This window comes from Protopterus annectens, chromosome 7.part0 (genome assembly GCF_019279795.1).
Source record: "Protopterus annectens isolate FY-2018-M chromosome 7.part0, PAN1.0, whole genome shotgun sequence".
In the NCBI taxonomy this organism is placed as follows: domain Eukaryota; kingdom Metazoa; phylum Chordata; order Ceratodontiformes; family Protopteridae; genus Protopterus; species Protopterus annectens.
Window position 1 is genome coordinate 515,671,141 of NC_056739.1, and position 17,034 is coordinate 515,688,174.

At 36.5% G+C, this 17,034-nt stretch overlaps 1 protein-coding gene across 4 annotated transcripts in view; it reads right to left on the reverse strand.

Annotated features, from left to right (window-relative positions):
- The window catches only part of TRAF3IP3 (TRAF3 interacting protein 3), a 967,079-nt gene that overhangs the window by 29,245 nt on the left and 920,800 nt on the right, over positions 1–17,034 (reverse strand). For all 4 annotated transcript variants that reach the window (XM_044077128.1, XM_044077127.1, XM_044077126.1 and 1 more), the window contains one exon: positions 7,089–7,216. In XM_044077128.1, the coding sequence (XP_043933063.1) occupies positions 7,089–7,216 (128 nt within the window). The remainder of the gene's footprint in view (positions 1–7,088; positions 7,217–17,034) is intronic.

Consider the following 17,034-nt stretch of genomic DNA (forward strand, 5'->3'; position numbering starts at 1 on the left):
GTTACTTATACTGATCAGATTGCCTATATTATAATACCACAACAAAATAATTCCAATGTCTCACTGAAATATAACACAATCATAGTAAAACTCCTCAAGAGCATATTACATATCACCTCACAGTTAACCCTTAGTGGAAATATCCATCCAAAGCCTGGGCCCCAACACCAACCCATTCCAACAAACACCCCAAAATGGCAACTATAATTTACTAAACCTCTCTCAAAAAGGATATGACTGCTTATTATTAAATTTGAACATTAGAAGTATTGTTAACAAAACCCAACAACTTCACACCACTCTCACTCACTACTCTCCTGACATGACTCTGATTACAGAAACCTGGTTAAAATTGGAAAATAATGATAATGAAGTTCTAGCTCCAGGTTAGAGTATGTATAGGGTAGATAGAAAGGGCAAAAAAGTAGGGGGACTAGCCATTCTATTTAAAAGTAACGTTATTCTAGAGATCCTACAACAAAATACTCCTGACTTCAATAATGCAGAAGTAATCTTTAGAAAACTTAATATAAACTCCAAAAAATACTTAAACATAGTTGGAACCTATATACCTTCAGGTAACAACATCTCCATCCTAGAACACATCTTCTACTGCTCCTCAAATTCTCTTCCCCAAGAAACAATTATTATGGGGGAACTTCAACATAGATTGGAATACTTGTAATTCACAAAACCCTTTAAATTAGATATACCTCCATGGTTTCACCCAAATCATACAAGCCCCCACTAGAACAGATAAAACATCAACTAGGCAATCCATCCTTGATTGGATATTAACAAACAGACCTTCTCTGTCTTTACATGCTGGTTGTCTTCCAGATAGTCTCAGTGACCATCTTCCAACTTTTTTACTTAGGCAGCAAATAAATCCAGTAAAATCTACCAGCTATTGCGAAATTAGGAACAAAAAAAAACTTTAACACTCAAAATTTCATATCCACCCTTAAACTCTGTAACTGGGTACCACTGAAACATCTCCTCCTAGAGGAATCTAGATAATACTTCAACTTAACATACCTGAATATTTTAAATAGACTAGCTCCCCCAAGAACAATAAGAATAAAAGACAGCTATGCCCCATGGTCAACAAAAGAAAACAGATCACTATTGAAAGAGAGGGATAAAGCCTGGAATCTGGAAAAAAAGCAAAACACAAGTGGCTAAACAGGCATATCAAGAACTTAGAAACAAAGATAAAAACAAATCAAACAGAACAAGATTAATCACTACCAAGACATTCAAACTAAACATCAAAACAACCCTCAGAAGTTTTGGTCCGCTATTAATAAAATACCATAACTTGGAAACACCAGTACCCCCACCTCTATAATGACTAACAACTCAGGTTCTATAGCTATGCAGTTTAATAAGTATTACACAGAGTCCATACTAGACCTCACAAATAATAACTTTTCCACCACCTTCACAGAAATTCCCACAGCAAGCCCAGATAGCAGCACCTTTGATTTCTAACAGACACTATAAAGAAACTACTGAAAAAATTCAAACCCAAAATTTTAGCAGCTGATAACCTACGAGCTGAATATCTTAGTTTAGCTGCTGATGTCATCTCCTACACAATATCCATCTTAATAAACCTATCCATCTGGAACATTTTACACATCATTCCGCTATACAAAGGGAGAAAATCATTAGAACTGTTCAATTACAGGCCAATAGCTATATTGTCAACCCTAAAGTTATAGAAAGATGCATCCACTTACAAATTATACAGTGTCTCCTTGATAGCAACCTACTATCCAAAACCCAACATGGATTTTGGCCCTACCACAGCACTGCTTCCACCCTGAGTTTCACAAACATCATTAATCAGCATAGGAACAATAGTAAAATAGTAACCTCCATCTTTCTAGATTTATCAAAAGCATTCAATACTGTCTCTCATAACAAACTTATACAAGTATTCTTACAACTAAACCCTAGTGAATCCACAAATACTTGGTTAAAAGATTGCTTAACAGGGTTCCAGCAAGCTGCAAAATGATAAAGTGTATCTTGTCTACTAGCTGAACCACCAGGTTCCATTCTAGGTTGCCTCCTTTTCACACTTTTCACTAACAATTTACACACTGCTACACTGCATGCCTCCCTAGTGCAATATGCAGATGATTCTACATTAATATGCGATGAATCATCACTCCAACAGTTACAAAAACTAATGCAGCAGTCCTTCTTTGCAGTAGAAACATAGCTTTCCTGAAGCTCAACGTATTTTAAACCCCAACAAGTCCAAACTGATGATATTCCAAACCACTAGAGCTATAGATCCCCTCTCGCTGTTTAAGATCACACTTACAAACAATACCAGCATCTCTCCTTTTTTCCAGACTAAACTCCTGGGTATTGTTATTGACAGCACTATTAAATTTGACCTACACATAGCCCAGACATTCAAGAAAGTAAATAAAAAATGTGGTGCTCCTTATAGAAATAGATACTACCCTAATCATTAGTACAAAGGCTACCATTGCAAGAACACACCTGATCACCCCACTCCTATATGCCTCACCCATTTGACAAACCTAAAAAAATCAGACGTAGCAAAATTAGATACCTGCTGTAATAAGACTTCAAAGTTTACTTGTGTTATCTCTCCATAGTTATGCACATAAATAAAGTTTTTGGTAGATAGACATATCAGTATCCTATGTCATAAGAAATGTGTATAAATCTTATTCTATATATGTAAAATTGATGTATTAAGAACTTTGTATGTATTGCACTCTATCTATGTGTTACTTCTTTGATATTTTGTACAACTGTCCTGTTGTAAACATGGAACTTTTCTTGCTGGGTGTCTGCTGATAAAGGAACTGTATGTAGTTGGACTTTCCCAGTAAACAAAATGTAAAATAACTAACTAACTAAATAAATAAATAAATGTCACTCATGATACAGATACTTCTGCCTACCTTTCATACATTCTTTCAGCGACTGTCTTCTTTTGCTCATCTGGTGTACTATTGTGCCTAAAAAGCTTTTGAGTAAGGAGGTCCAGGAGCTGCTTCCTTGGTGTGTAAAAACTAAAATGAAGTTAGCTTGTTTTGTCATTTCAGGGAACTAGAAAGTAGCCTACCAAATATTTTTCTTTCCTACGTCTATCATTACTATCTCATTTAGGACTAATTCTTCAACATAATAACTTTATCCTATATGATTTAGGAAAGAAACTGATCAACTTTAACAACTGGCTTAGATACTAGTGTCATTCCAAAGGGGTTCAGTACTTGTCAGCCAGGAGGACATGGTTGACAGGTTATGCTGCTTTTCCAGGGATTTCTTCACATGTCACATCTATGCTTTTGGATATTGGCCAAATCATTTTCCCCCCTTTTTTTAAGCCTTACTAAACAGACAAACCTTCCAACATAACAAAAGCTAGTCAGAACAAGCTAAAAGTGTTACTGCTCAGTGCTAGGAGTCTCAACAAGAAGTTGCATTCCCTGGAAGTTTTCCTCACCCTAGAGAATGCTGACATCTCTGCAGTTCCTCAAATATGGTTAAAAGCCATGGAAAGCACTCCATCAGTACATGGCTATAATGTCTTTCATACATTCTGACCACCCACTGAACACGAAAGAGCAAAATGAGGAGGTGTATATATCTACATAAAGGTTAAGCAGACCTCAAGGCTGGTCTAACAATATGACATGCTTGTGCTTCTCCATGTCAAGCTAATCATGGGAAAAATGCATTACCATATTCTTGCTAGCTGCATGTTCTCCACTATGAACCAGGAAGCCCATACATCATATGAAGTTACTAGAATCACTCACTATCCAGCCCAATACCATACCATACTCATGGGTAATTTTAACTACCTCTCTGTTAATTGGGAGGCATACACAATCACTAACATGCAGGCCCAAAGATTTATTGACTAAATTCAAATGCCCTGGAGCAGCTAGTCTATAATCCCATTAGGGGAACAAATATCCTAGATCTGGTAATCACAGATATGGGAGAGTGCTGCCCCCCCCCCCCCCCAATGTGATGTCCTCACTGGTAAGATCAGATCACAAAGCGATCTCCTTTGAAATAAAGGTAAAAATAGTTCTCCACACCTAACCCCAAAAACTTTAAGAACTTCTCTAAGGTAAATTACTCCCTATTAGGGTATGGCATTACTAGTTTCTAAGCTTCCCTAAATCAAGAAAACACTGAAACCTATGCAGAAACATAATCAAAAGCCCTGTATGATCATATAAACAGCTGCACAGAAATGTCAAAACTAGACAGAAATGATCCCAGGTCAAAATGCAGAAAGAAGCCTCCCAGATGGACTGCTGGTATTAATAAATTGTACGACAATAGAAAGAAAATCCTGTCGAGAAGTAAGAGGGAATGTGCACAACAGAGCAGAAAGTCTCCATTAATCTAAACAAGCAAATCCGGGAACTAGTCAAGTCTCTGATAGCACACTTTGAGGTAAAAACAGCCTCCAAAGCTAAAGGTAACCATAAGGCATTTTTCAGTTATGACTGCAATCTTAAGGCAGCACCCAACAATGTGCAGAATTTGTTGCAAATGGCATCACCTGTACTGAGATGGAAGATGTAGCAAATCTGCTGGCTGACAAATTCAGCTCAAATTTCACCTCCAGTCATCCTAGTTCTCCTCCAAGAAACACCCTCCACCACTACACCACCAATTATCGCCAAAGAACAGGTTGCCACCACGCTCTCTAAAGGCAAAAGCATGGCTTCAATGGAGCATGATGATATACTAGGTTGCCTCTTAAACAGCTTAAATCAGGGATTATCAGGCCCATTATCATCTCTGTTTGACTACAGCCTCTGGACTGCCTTTGTCCCAATACACTGCATCCCTCTGCATAAAAAGAGACCATCTAGTGACCCGGGAAATTACAGGCCCATAAGTTTGATTAGTCTTATATGTAAGACCATGGAAAGAATAATCCTGGACTTGATAAAAAATGACATAGGAAGCCTCCAAACACTGGCCCCAACCCAATTTGGCTTTTTCAAGGACAGGTCATGCCTACTGAATCTGGTGTATTTCTTTGAGAAAGTCACTAAGGCCATGGAATAGGGTAAAACAGTACATATCACCTACCTTGACCTGAACAAGGCATTTGACACAATTCCCCACTCAGGTATTATAAATAAGGTCTCAAAACAGGACATAAATCCCTATGTCACCAAAAGGATGGCCAATTGACTTACTGATAAGACACATGGCTAAAGTGGGTGAATCTGGATCAAGCAATAGGCTAGTTATTAGTGGTATGCTACAGGGCTCAGTGCTGGGACCACTCCTGTTCAGAATATACTTCTCTGATGTCAGGGCTAATGTGGAAGGCCTCTGGATGACCACGTTTGCTGGTGACTGCACTAAATCCCCGGATAATGCAGATGTCCTTCAGGAGGGTCTAGATCAGAAAAATGATTGGTACCAGAACAACGGCCCAAAACTATATGTGAAAAAGTGCATTATCATGCCCTTTGGGAAGTCAAATACCCCTGCAAATTAAAACATCGATAGCACACTCCTTAGAGTAGAATCAGAGGTGAGAGATCTAAGTATACAAATAGATAGTAGCCTAAATTTTGACCGCTATGTGTCCATTGTGGTAAGGAAGCCCTTCTATGTGGCATAATGTATAAATAAATGTGTGGCATTCTGATCGACGGAAATTATAGCCCCTGTGTACTCAACCCTCATTAGACCAATAATCGAGTACAATGCACCATTTATGTACTTGACTAGGCACATAAAGTAGATGGAACAACTTTAGAGGTTCTTCACAAAGAAAATACAGGGTGCAAACAACATGTCCTATGCAGATAGACTAAAAGCCCTATCCTTTACTCTGTCTCCTACCAACTATTAAAGGGTGACCTATGCCTGACCTAGAAGGCACTCACAAATCCACCCTGATAAAACTGTTGCACATACACAAGTCAAACAGCATGAGGTTCACAATATCTAGGAATCTAAACTTAGTCAGCAACTCAAACAAAACATGCTGGAGAGACAGATAAGTGTCTCACAGATCGCCAGGTCTTTGGAACAAGCTTCCTATTCACATTAAGCAGAAGTCTTCTCTGGCCCTCTTCAAAAGCAATTTAGATCAATGGATGGGGAATCGCAAATTCACACCTGGAGTATTACCTATGTTCCTTATAGACAGGAGTAGCCTGTAAGCTACTCAATGCATAGGCACAAATCCATGCCATCCTCTTGCCCCTGGGGACCATTATTGTGTAAAATTGGGTTTTATTAGCTAGTTAAACTGTTAGCCTAGTAGTCTTCCACATCCAGAAAGTTCAAGATCTGTCACCCTCGTGAACAAACCATGGGTAAATCTTCACTATACCCACACCCACCCACTAGTTAGTTATTGATTAAATATATTATATATGTGAACTAACTTCATGATGTCATCAACCTGAAGTAGTGAGAAATCGCCAAAAAGAAAGGAATCGCTGCTGATGCAGACTTCATATTCATACCAACACTAATTTCTCATGGAAAAGATCAATGAGTATCATGTTCCTTGATAATGTGTGCTTTAGTCAAATAACATTAGTGGGACAGAAGCTCAGCAGACAGTAAAAATCCCCACAAAAATATAACTTACATCTGAACATGATTTGCTCTCTACTGCACATCCATGAAAAAAGAATGTCACTGCATGCACAAATGTAACCAAGGGCATAATTGTAACCCCCTCCAAATCAATGCTACTTATATATAACATCAGAAGCATCACATGGTTTCAAATTCCATGCAGTATTCTCTAACTAAACACATACCTACCAATATCCATCCAACATTGTGGTTCAGCATTTTTTCACTTCGACGAGTTCAACTTTAAAATACTTTGATATAATTACAATAGCTATACAAAAATTTGATAAAACATTAAGAGAACATCCCTGGGTGTTCCATAAGTAGTGTGTGTGTGTGTGTGTGTGTGTGTGTGTGTGTGTGTGTGTGTGTGTGTGTGTGTGTGTGTGTGTGTGTGTGTGATTTACTTTTAACAAGTTTTCATACTTTGTAGATCCATGACAGAAACTCACTTCTTTTTCACAAGATTTAATCCGCGATTCTGCTTGCTGGAGTTCATCTTGTAGTTTCTTCTCTCTGGCTTCTATAGTCTTTGCTACAGAAGTGTCTTCCTTCTGATTCTGCAGGACTCTCATAATATCTAAATCAAAATAAATAGACATTTTTAAACAAAAAAAAACAAATAATCAAATACATTGATATCGGTCCTGCTACCTGTTTTCTAAAACCTAAAAATAAATTCAGTGCAGTGAAAAAAAAACATGAAGCTGATGCTGTATGTTAAATTTATAAATCACTGGACTAAGTGACATTGGCCAATATATTGTTGTAACAGCTAAAATTAAAAGAGTCACAGAGTAGTAAAACATCCTTCATTTGATTAATTCTCAGTAAAAAAGGTTGCTGTGGTGTATTACTGTGAAAAAGCAGAAGGTAGTCCTGACTCATCGAGTGGGAAATACCAGCTGAGCATCCATGCATATGCTGCTATTAAGGTGCTTTCCACAATGTGATTTGGGATTGTTATGAGTGTGTGTGTGTGCTTGTATAGGTACACACATTTCCATATGGTTGACTATACTTTGCTGAGCTACCACAGTGGTCAGGAGCTCTGAGGGGGACATGTCACTCTGCAGGACTCACAGCTGACCCAGTCTCTACCACCTCACTGCTGAAGGAAGTGATGGGCAGACTGGGGCTTCCCAGGAAGGAATGAAAGAGCTGTAGGCCTCTCTCTTAGCCTGGAGTGCTCATCACCTGCCCCTATCGAATGAATAAGCTGATGAAGTGCAGGAAGTAGAATCCCTGAGAAGGTCCTGCTGAGGTGGTGAGTAGGAGGAGGTAAGTGTTTCACTTGTAGCTGATTGAAGTAACAGCTAAAGTGTGTTTCTGACAACATACTATAGGTAGTTGTGAGATAGGAGTCTGCATAATGCTTGCATGACTGTGTAATAAACAGTTATCAAGACAACAAATGGTTGGTTAATGATTCATGACAGTAAGAGTGTAGTGCTGTTATGCTCTACTGCCTGTGTAGCAAGGCACATTAATTAGGCAGCATCATTATAAGAGCAAACCATCAGGGGTACCCAGGTAGCCCAACCTTATGAAACATCAACAGATTACCATACTTAGTATGAAATGTCTCTATTGTAACCTGGTGACCACAAGTACTGGTAAAGTGCTTCCTCTCTCTTAGATTATTATTTATACATCTTGTCCCCTTAAAAATTGTATTTTTTTAGCAGAGATGTTTTATCTGTTGTGACAAAAGGAGATACTGCCAGCACAGCTAGATGGAATGTTCTAAATAATTATATGTCATTGGTGAATATCAAAATAATTTATACAAGATGCTTGTGTTACAAATGTATTAGAACTGTATGTCGTGTATATCAAACTGCTTGTGCAGACATGTGTGTTGAAAAGATATTTGCAAAGTGCTGTGTATTAAATGTAACCACAGTGTGCCCTACTGGAAGAGAACAGAAATGTACATGCACTATTGTAACTGTTTAAATATATATATATATATATTAACAGTGGAAACTGGAACACAGGAGGTTAACCTTAGTCCAGCAAACTTTAGAACATATTTTAAATTGAATTTCTTTATAGGCTGTGCAATAAAGAGGCTGTCTCTCAAGTTTTCAATGCAGCTAGAGACACAAAGTCTGTGGAAGGAAGCTTTCTGTGTTGTCATTGGAGTGAACTAATTGCTACTTTTGAGGCATGAAGGAATGCAATTGTTTTATGACTTCCAGCATCTGCCAAAGATTTGAGGAAAAGCCTTTGTCTGTATGTCTTTACAGCTGGATGCTAAATGCTGCCAACTTCTAGCAATGGAGGTATGACCTGGGAACAAGAAGTCAGATGACAAGAAATCATGTCATTCTGCAAGCTATTCCAGGAGTAATATTTTAGTTAGTTTGAGAAGTCTTTTAGTGAGACAGAGCATTCTGCAGTCTGCCTTGGACCTTACAACAAGAAGACCAGTTTACCACATATCTGCCTTGCTCTAATGAAGTAAGTTTCTAGGGAGCAGTATAATTCTCTTAGAAACAGTCAGGAGTATAGTGAAGTTTAGTTTAGGTGTTTTTCTTTGTTTGTGTATGCCTATACTGTAATGTTATTTTAAATATCACCTGTGATTTTGAACTCTGGTGTCACTGTGAATATATATTTAGTATTGTCTTGTTATTTTATTATTTATTATTAAATATATTTAAACCTTTCATTGTGGCTGATCTGTGTAGAGATATATAAGTTTTGAGAGTACTTGCATATTTATTTGGTGACACTGTATGGGCCACTCCTAAAAGCCTTGCTCTTGGTCAAACTATCATTTGTGTTAGTATTAATATTACTCAGTAAAATTGGACACCCTTTGTTAAGGGCCCTAAAGTAGCTGATAAGGAGTGACTGATGGCAGTGATAACTACCTTATAGTCTGAACAGAAGGGGACATAGCTAGTAAACCTGTGCCAGCCTTTCCCAGGTGTGTGTGTGTGTGTGTGTGTGTGTGTGTGGGGGGGTCAACTTTAGTTCAGCAAATAATCAGATGATCAAACGCTGTTAGTTGGAACACTAAGTGTCAAACCATCAAAATAGAAAATGGCCGGAACAGTGAATTTTTTCCCAGGGAAAGAAATTCCTGGTCCGGCTGTCCGAGTTGTGCCATTTCCTCCACTGTAGTGCGATCTTGGAGCTGGTATATTTAAGTAGGGGGGTGTGGGGGGCACAGGCCACAACTTTATTTAGTGGGTTTTTTTTTTTTTTTTGGTGGGGGGACAGCGATTTTTTTTCCCCTAGGAAAAAAAATCACTTTTCTGGTTGTTCACTATTTTGTGTATTCGAGATTTAGGGGTCGATATAACAACATTTGATCATCTGATCATTTGTTGTTATAGACTGTGTGCGTGTGTTTGTGTGTGTGTGTGTGTGTGCGTGTGTGTGTGTGTGTGTGTGTGTGTGTGTGTGTGTGTGTGTGTGTGTGTGTGTGTGTGTGTGTGTGTGTGTGTGTGTGTGTGTGTGTGTGTGTGTGTGTGTGTGTGTGTGTGTGTGTGTAGGCCAGACCTCAAAGAGTGTGCATATCAGCTACTTGGGCAGGGACAGGAAGCACTTGTTGGACAGAGAGGGTGCTGGAGGTCTTGGCTTGGTCACTTAGCTGAAGTCTCAACTCTATAGCTGTGCCGGTGGGGAGCTTATCGGACATCTGGAGAAAGAGGCAGAAACCATTCCTGGACTGACTGCCTCTGTGTACTCTTAAGGGAAATTGCACTTGATGCAGAGAGCTGCATCTGGAAATACTGTATGTGTGCACCTGTCATCCTCTCAGTGAACGTCCCCCATAGGTGCCAGTGGTGAAGATTGAGGCACCTTGATTGCTGGCCCAGTGGAGTGTCTCACATCTATAAATGTGATTTAATGTGTTTTTGTGCTGGCTGTTTTTATAATATTAAGTTCTGGCTTCACATCTATGTTCTGAATCTGGAATTGTCATGATGCTGACAGCCTTGTAGCTATGTACCCAAATGAGGTTAGCAACCTTTATCTGTATCATAGCTACTGTATGTTATAGACAAAGGCACAGTTTTAAGTGGCTAAATAAATTCCAACATCAAAAATTGCTTTTCAAGAACTTTTCAAAACCACACAACTCTGCATTGTACTGTAAATTGCTTTCATTACTCACACACTGTAAACTGGCATTTTGATAACAACTGGGAGTGTCTCAGTATGGTTTGTGATGTAAAATGCTTGACACTAGAATTGTGTTGGTATATTTTGTTTTCATTTATATAAATGCATGATCGCCTATGCAGTAAGTGATGGTTTAATAAAGTTGTTTCTTCTTTAAAAAAGGTAGGAATTGAATAATTTATGTAATATTGCTTAGGTTATATGATATATTGCAAATTATGTGAAGTAATGTTTGTTTTGTTAATATAGTTTGATGACTTTCATATGAATGTAAATGTGTCTATGTCACAAGTGATATTTCAATAAAGGTGTTTGAAAAAAAACAAGTGAGTAAAATATAACACTCTGATAAAATAAAAAAGGGAAGTCTTTCTAACAAAATTATTTCTGTTGTACTTTGTCCTCCTTTTCAACTATACCTTTTCACTTATATATCATGGATTTGATACACATGAAAGTTAAAATTAAAATGATGCAGACACTGTTCATGTTTTACATACTTTGAAGTGCATTCTGTTCTCAGTAAAATACAGGGAAACTTCTGCATTCCCAGAGCTGTGACTGAAAATGAAAGTTAAAATCTTGCCATCAGCTCTATGAGACCTTATCAAAATTAAATGAGAGATATGAGGGCATGGCCAAGATGCCAGTTTGATAGCAGCAAAGCTCTGCTTAGATTTTTAATATCCTGACAGGAAATATACTTTAATTTTTAGAAAAATCTAACTAAATCTAACTAAAAGTATACTAAACGTTAGATTAACATAGACTCTTTATTATTTTCTACAAATTAATTCATAGTCAAGAGTTTTCTTTTAACTATTCCTGTCAAGAAGTTTTCTACTGGAGATCTCAACATGAGCAACGTGAAGAACCCACACCAGGAGAGTGCACTGAAGAAAGAACTACATCTTATAATAACAAACATCCAAGAACTGTCACTAAAAACATGAGCAACGTGAAGAACCCACACCAGGAGAGTGCAGTGAAGAAAGAACTACATCTTATAATAACAAACATCCAAGAACTGTCACTAAAAACATGAGCAACGTGAAGAACCCACACCAGGAGAGTGCAGTGAAGAAAGAACTACATCTTACAATAACAAACATCCAAGAACTGCCACTAAAAACATGAGCAACGTGAAGAACCCACACCAGGAGAGTGCAGTGAAGAAAGAACTACATCTTATAATAACAAACATCCAAGAACTGTCACTAAAAACATGAGCAACGTGAAGAACCCACACCAGGAGAGTGCAGTGAAGAAAGAACTACATCTTACAATAACAAACATCCAAGAACTGTCACTAAAAACATGAGCAACTCGAAGAACCCACACCAGGAGAGTGCAGTGAAGAAAGAACTACCTCTTACAATAACAAACATCCAAGAACTGTCACTAAAGCATGAGCAACGTGAAGAACCCACACCAGGAGAGTGCAGTGAAGAAAGAACTACATCTTATAATAACAAACATCCAAGAACTGTCACTAAAGCATGAGCAACGTGAAGAACCCACACCAGGAGAGTGCAGTGAAGAAAGAACTACATCTTATAATATCAAACATCCAAGAACTGTCACTAAAGCATGAGCAACGTGAAGAACCCACACCAGGAGAGTGCAGTGAAGAAAGAACTACATCTTATAACAAACATCCAAGAACTGTCACTAAAAACATGAGCAACGTGAAGAACCCACACCAGGAGAGTGCAGTGAAGAAAGAACTACATCTTATAATAACAAGCATCCAAGCACTGTCACTAAAAACATGAGCAACGTGAAGAACCCACACCAGGAGAGTGCAGTGAAGAAAGAACTACATCTTATAATAACAAACATCCAAGAACTGTCACTAAAAACATGAGCAACGTGAAGAACCCACACCAGGAGAGTGCAGTGAAGAAAGAACTACATCTTACAATAACAAACATCCAAGAACTGTCACTAAAAACATGAGCAACGTGAAGAACCCACACCAGGAGAGTGCAGTGAAGAAAGAACTACATCTTATAATAACAAGCATCCAAGCACTGTCACTAAAAACATGAGCAACGTGAAGAACCCACACCAGGAGAGTGCAGTGAAGAAAGAACTACATCTTATAATAACAAACATCCAAGAACTGTCACTAAAAACATGAGCAACGTGAAGAACCCACACCAGGAGAGTGCAGTGAAGAAAGAACTACATCTTATAATAACAAACATCCAAGCACTGTCACTAAAAACATGAGCAACGTGAAGAACCCACACCAGGAGAGTGCAGTGAAGAAAGAACTACATCTTATAATAACAAACATCCAAGAACTGTCACTAAAAACATGAGCAACGTGAAGAACCCACACCAGGAGAGTGCAGTGAAGAAAGAACTACATCTTATAATAACAAACATCCAAGAACTGTCACTAAAACATGAGCAACGTGAAGAACCCACACCAGGAGAGTGCAGTGAAGAAAGAACTACATCTTATAATAACAAACATCCAAGAGCTGTCACTAAAAACATGAGCAACGTGAAGAACCCACACCAGGAGAGTGCAGTGAAGAAAGAACTACATCTTATAATAAACATCCAAGAACTGTCACTAAAAATGGACAAATTCAAAAACAAAATGGATATTATCAAGAATGCAGTAAACAACTGGAACTTCTAAATGGCATAGTAAAAAAAACAATCTGAACAGATTCTTGCCTTACAGGAAACAATAACTGACCTAGATACTAGCGTGACTGAAAATGAACATCACAATGAATTTCTTCTGAAACAAAACACCAGGCTGATTGAGAAACCGGAAGACCTTGAAAGTAGATCAAGGAGGAATAACATAAGAATATATGGAATTCCTGAGAAAGAAGGTGCTAACATGAATCAATTCCTCAATAAGTGGTTTTCATCAGCACTAAACATGCCTGAATCCCTCTCTTATGGAATTGAGAGGGCTCATTGGTCCCTGGCAAATCCAGCTTCATATCTGTGTTCCTCTAACCCCTGGTCTATAATAGTTACATTTCTTTCCTCGCAAGACAAAGACTTGGTGCTGAAATCAGCTTGGACTATTTCTCCGATCAAGATGAGTGAAAAAGTTATTTGTTTTGACAATGACTACACCTCTACAGTCATATCCAGAAGAAAGGAGTGTGTTCCTCTTATCAAGTCCTTGAAAAAAGCCAAAATTAAAGCTCAAATTCTTTTTCCTGCAAGAATAAAAATCCCCTTGCCAAAAGGAGTGAAGATCTTTGATTCCCTACAAGAAGCAGTATATTTTATCCAAAAGAAGAGTTTGAAGAGACAGACAACAACAAAAAAAAATGGATTATTATACTTTGATTAATACATACTGGATACCAGGACTGAGTACTAAATATGTTGACAAATATCTGAACCTGGTTACTTTAAATGCAAAAGGGGAAGTCATAGCAACAGGTGATTTTAACTGCCTATTATCAGGCAATGATACTTCTAAAAATGTTAAAATAAAACTAACATCTCAAGCCAAGAAGTTAAATGACTTTACAAACCAGATGAACCTTAAAGCTATACATGGTCTAAGAGAACATTATTCCTTATTCTATACTAACTATTCATATTGGTTTGGTACACAAGCAAACATTGATAAGGTCTTTGTATCAAATAATATATACTCTAAAATAAGTGACATGTCTATAATGACTTGTCCACTTTTGAACTATAATGCTATAAACTCTACATTAACTACACATACAGATGATTTAAGATTTCTACAGAGAATTCCTCCTTACATAACTAAGTTAAATGACTTTAGGGAATGGATAATGAAAGAAATAGACATGTTTATGTAAACAAAGGATAATGGTGAAGTGACTGATACTATACTATGGGACACCTTTAAAGTTTATATATGTGGTCGAATAAAATCTTGGCACCTTAAAAAAATGAGACAGTGGGACAAAGAACTTTTAGACTTACAAAAAACATAGACAAGATAAAAATGGATCTAAAATCAAATAAAGTACCACATAATGACATTACTAAGTTAAATCAAAAATACTTAGAAGTTCTGAATCATAAGGTAACAATAAACCTGGGAAAAGTTAAATTACAATCTTATGCTCTAAATCCCAAATATCTATGTAAAATAGCAGTAAGAGACAAAAAAATAAACAATCAAAATCTAATTTATGAGATTAAATATAAAAGTGATGGTTCAGTTAAGAGTACATCTAACTTAATGGGCATATTAGAAGTATTAAAAAACTAGTATAACGATATAAATAATAACACACCACTTTTGGAGACAGATAATTTAATAAATGCTTTTATTCAAGAAAATATAACTAAGGTGTCAATGCAACAAAATAACATATTAAATAGACAAGTAACACTAACAGAAGTGAAAGAGCAAATAAAAAATTTAAAAGATAATAAAGTTCCAGGACTGGATGGAATAATTCCTGAACTATATAAGATTTTTCCTGAATATATAATAAAGAAAATGATGACTTCCTTTACTGTGGTTAAGCAAAAATGTAAAACACCCCCATCATGGAAATACTCAATTATCTCCCCCATATTAAAACAAGGTAAGGACCCCAAATCTTGTGATTCATATAGGCCAATTGCATTACTAAACACTGATTATAAAATTTTCATGACAATATTAGCTAATAGGATAAAGATAATATTACCTAATCTAATATATAATGATCAGACAGGGTTCATTCTTCATAGAAAAGTACAAGATAACATTATTAAATTACTATCATTAATATACATAGCATGCAAATAAAAAAAACAACTATCAGCCTAGACATAGAAAAGGCTTTTGATTCTATTAGTTGGTCTTATCTACAAATAATTCTGACTGGTTTTGAATTCTCCTTAGATTTTGTCAACTTATTAATGAAAATTTATAGTGGGGCACAAGCTTATGTGAAAATTGGATCATATCTATCCTCACCACTATAAATCCTCAAGGGAACTGGACAAGGTTGTCCTTTGTCACCATTATTGTTTGCTCTTTCAATGGAACCTTTTACTACATATATCAGAAACAAGCAAAATATAAAAGGCTTTCAAATTAATAAGGACTATTGTCCTAAAATACAATTATTTGCTGGTGATATGTTGCTAACATTGTGTGATACTGATGGTTCTTTGCATGATGTTATAAATACCTTAAGCAATTTTGAAAGAATTTCAGGGCTTAAATTTAATCATAATAAATCCAAAACATTACTAATTAACAAAAAGATCAACAAAAACCTAAGAGAGAATAGCCTGTTTAATTGGGAGAATGATGTATTAGAATATTTGGGTGTCAGTATAAAGAGTACATGGAAAGAGTCTGTTAAACTAAACTACATTAATTTAATAACCACCTTTAGTGAACTAATCAAAAGACAAAGTCAAATGTTCTTCACAATGGAGGATAAGCTCTCTTTAATTAAAATGATAATTTTACCTAAAATTTTGTTTTATATACAGTCATTGATACTAACCCCTCCCAAAAACGTATTCAAAAATTTAGATTCCATGCTACTTAATTTTTTATGGTTTCCCTTAAAACCTAGGATTGCATATAAATGGCACATTAGCACTTGGAACAGTAATGGGATAGCATTCCCTAGCTTAAATCTTTATTCCAAATCAGTTATAATTAATGTAATATTACATTGGATCACACCTACCTATATATCTGGCTGGAAAATAATACATGAGATTCATATAACTGATGTCAGAACTACAGAAAATCAATTTAAGGAACAATATGGAATAAGTAGAGTTAATTGGCTTTTACATGAATTTTGTTTAATAAGAAGTTTGATTATTTTTATGGCATTAATCAAATATTTAATAACTTTAAAAATATAATTGATTGTAATTATAACATTAAACAATTTCTATTTCTTATATTCCCTATAGCATACTCCCCTGATTGCCTAGATTCTTTCATCATCAATGTGATGCAAAAATAATTAATTGTAATTACAACATTAAACAATTTCTATTTATTATATTCCCAGTAGCATACTCCCCTTGATTGCCTAGATTCTTTCATCATCAATGTGATGCAAAAATAATTAATTGTAATTACAACATTAAACAATTTCTATTTATTATATTCCCTGTAGCATACTCCCCTGATTGCCTAGATTCTTTTAACATCAATGCGATGCAAAAAGTAAAGGAAAATAATTTGATATTCTGGTATCAGTTTATTGAAAATAAGAGCATTAAATCACTAAACACTCTTTTATGTAGTTTTGATAATAG